General features: G+C 40.4%; 1 protein-coding gene across 1 annotated transcript; it reads right to left on the bottom strand.

The window, feature by feature from the left end:
• Nucleotides 1–599: 599 nt before the first annotated feature.
• On the bottom strand, nt 600–1,109 carry LOC126602898 (uncharacterized). The gene has a single exon (XM_050269723.1). It carries the CDS (start codon nt 1,107–1,109, stop codon nt 600–602), a length of 510 nt encoding a protein of 169 aa, XP_050125680.1.
• Nucleotides 1,110–2,270: the final 1,161 nt, after the last annotated feature.

Below are 2,270 nucleotides of genomic sequence, written 5' to 3'. Positions count from 1 at the left end.
TTTCAAAGTTTCTGATTTTTATAGATTTTTTTTAACCAAAAGACAAAGAAATGATGCAAATTAAAAGCCAAAGACAACTAACTATAGTAATTGACTAAGTGAGGATCCATCAACATGAAATCAGCTCATGCATTTTAAATAACACACTAGAACGAAACAAAACCACTTGCAAATGACTAATTCAACCTTTTTTTTTTTTTGTTCATTCAATTAGGGCTCAAAAATCTCCCTCCTACCCCCAAACTTAAATGAGACGTTGTCCGCAATGTCTAGAAAGAAGGCACTTAAAAAGAAGAAAGGGAAGATGAATGAGTAATATCACTTGGACAGAGACACTCCCCTGGTTTATGCTTCACATGGCAGCCATGATGTTCAATGCAGTAGCCACCCCCAAACTTAAACATTCATGGTCTCAATCATTGTTATGGGGCAGCTAGATGTCCCTACACCAACATAAATCCATCAGCAAGTAGCAAACAGAGAAGGCAGAAAACAAACATCAAAATTGAATTAAATAAAACAAATAAAAAGGATGATAAAAGCATGGGTTGCCTCCACGGAGTGCTAAATTTATAGCCTTCAGCTGGACTATATGATGTTTATGCTGGATCTCGAAGCGATGTCACCACCTTCATGGTATCAAAATTTGTTTCCACATACGGCTTCAATCTTTGACCATTAACCTTGAATATGATTCCTGACTCCAAATTTTGAATTTCCATCGTGCCATATGGATAAACTTGCACCACCATGAAAGGACCATACAATCGAGAATGAAGCTTTCTAGGAAACAACTTTAATCTAGAATTGTACAGCAACACATTCTGCCCTACATGAAATTCTTTCCGCAGAATGTTCTGATCATGCCACTTCTTAGTTCTTTCTTTATAGATCTTGGCATTTTCATATGCATCGTTCCGCAATTCCTTCATCTCACTGAGTTGGAACAATCTTTTCTCCCCAGCCGCTTCCATGTCAAAATTCAGTGTCTTGATTGCCCAGAAAGCCTTGTGTTCTAGCTCAACAGGCAATTGGAGTTTTGAAAACAAGCCGATATGAAGACATGCCAATTGGAGTTTTGAAATCAGTGCAATATGCCCATAAAGCATCGTCTAACTTCTTTGACCAATCTTTTCTTGAAGCACTCACAATCTTCTCCATAATATTATTGATTTCTCGATTCGAAATTTCCACTTGTCCGCATGTCTGAGGGTGATAAGGTGTAGCAACCTTATGTGTGATTCCATACTTTGCCAAGAGAGGTTCAAATTACTTGTTACAAAAGTGAGTTCCTCCGTCACTAATAATTGCCCGAGGGGTCGCAAATCGTGTGAATATATAGCTTCCACCCATTTCGACACATAATCAACTGCTACCAATATATACTTGTTTAAGAAAAAAGAAGGAAATGGCCCCATAAAATCAATTCCCCATACATCGAAGAGTTCAACTTCCATAATATTATTAAGAGGCATCTAATTTCTATCTCATGCCTCTCTAAGTAACACATGCTCATTTCTACCCATGCTCAAGCCACACGGCACCTTCTACACAACCATCATTGGGGGTAAGTGACCAAAATGCACTTATCGACAATGAAGAAGGGTGGACACTGATGACCTACAAAAAGACAAGGAAGCCAAGACCACAAGTCGTAAAACCAAAAGAGGAATAAGTGAGAAAGCACCGCCTCCGCAACAATAGGAAGCCCAAGAAAAACGTAATAACTGCTAAGTCGACGTACGCTGAGGAACCTATGGAGCAAGAGCCATGCATTCTTGTCTCCTTGCAAGAGTACTTCTTGAAGGATTTCTTCCAGCAGTGCACTACCACTACCTATCACATGGTTGAAGTAGAGATAGAAGAGCCTTCAAAAGGCAAAGTTATCACCGTCAAGGAAGAGAAAACTCCCATACCTAAAGAAAGCCTGGCGTCATACTATAGCATCGAGGAGGCGTTACGATTATGCAAGGAGATGCAAAGAGCACTAATAATGGTCTTGGCAAGTCCTGATGACCACAAAGTGCAAGAAAGCAAGGATAAAAGCTTGGAGCTTCCTCCATATAAATACGCCACATGCTGTGCCGCCCATGACGCTATCACCTTCACTAAAGAAGACCTACTGCTAGGGTTAAAGCCTCACAATCGTCATCTCTTCGTCTCTGGGTATGTGAAGGAGCACAAAGTCAACCGTATGCTTGCAGAAGGTGGTTCAGCCATAAACATCATGCCAAAGTCAACAATGACTACAGTCGGCATCAAGGTGGGTG

Source organism: Malus sylvestris, chromosome 15 (genome assembly GCF_916048215.2).
Source record: "Malus sylvestris chromosome 15, drMalSylv7.2, whole genome shotgun sequence".
Classification (NCBI taxonomy): Eukaryota; Viridiplantae; Streptophyta; class Magnoliopsida; order Rosales; family Rosaceae; genus Malus; species Malus sylvestris.
Note: the sequence above shows the minus strand (reverse complement) of the source record. Positions and strands in the feature narration are given on the sequence as shown.

Bases quoted from the DNA above. Each gene is read 5' to 3' on its own strand.
- LOC126602898 (XM_050269723.1), bottom strand. From the start codon at position 1,109: ATGCTTTATGGGCATATTGCACTGATTTCAAAACTCCAATTGGCATGT.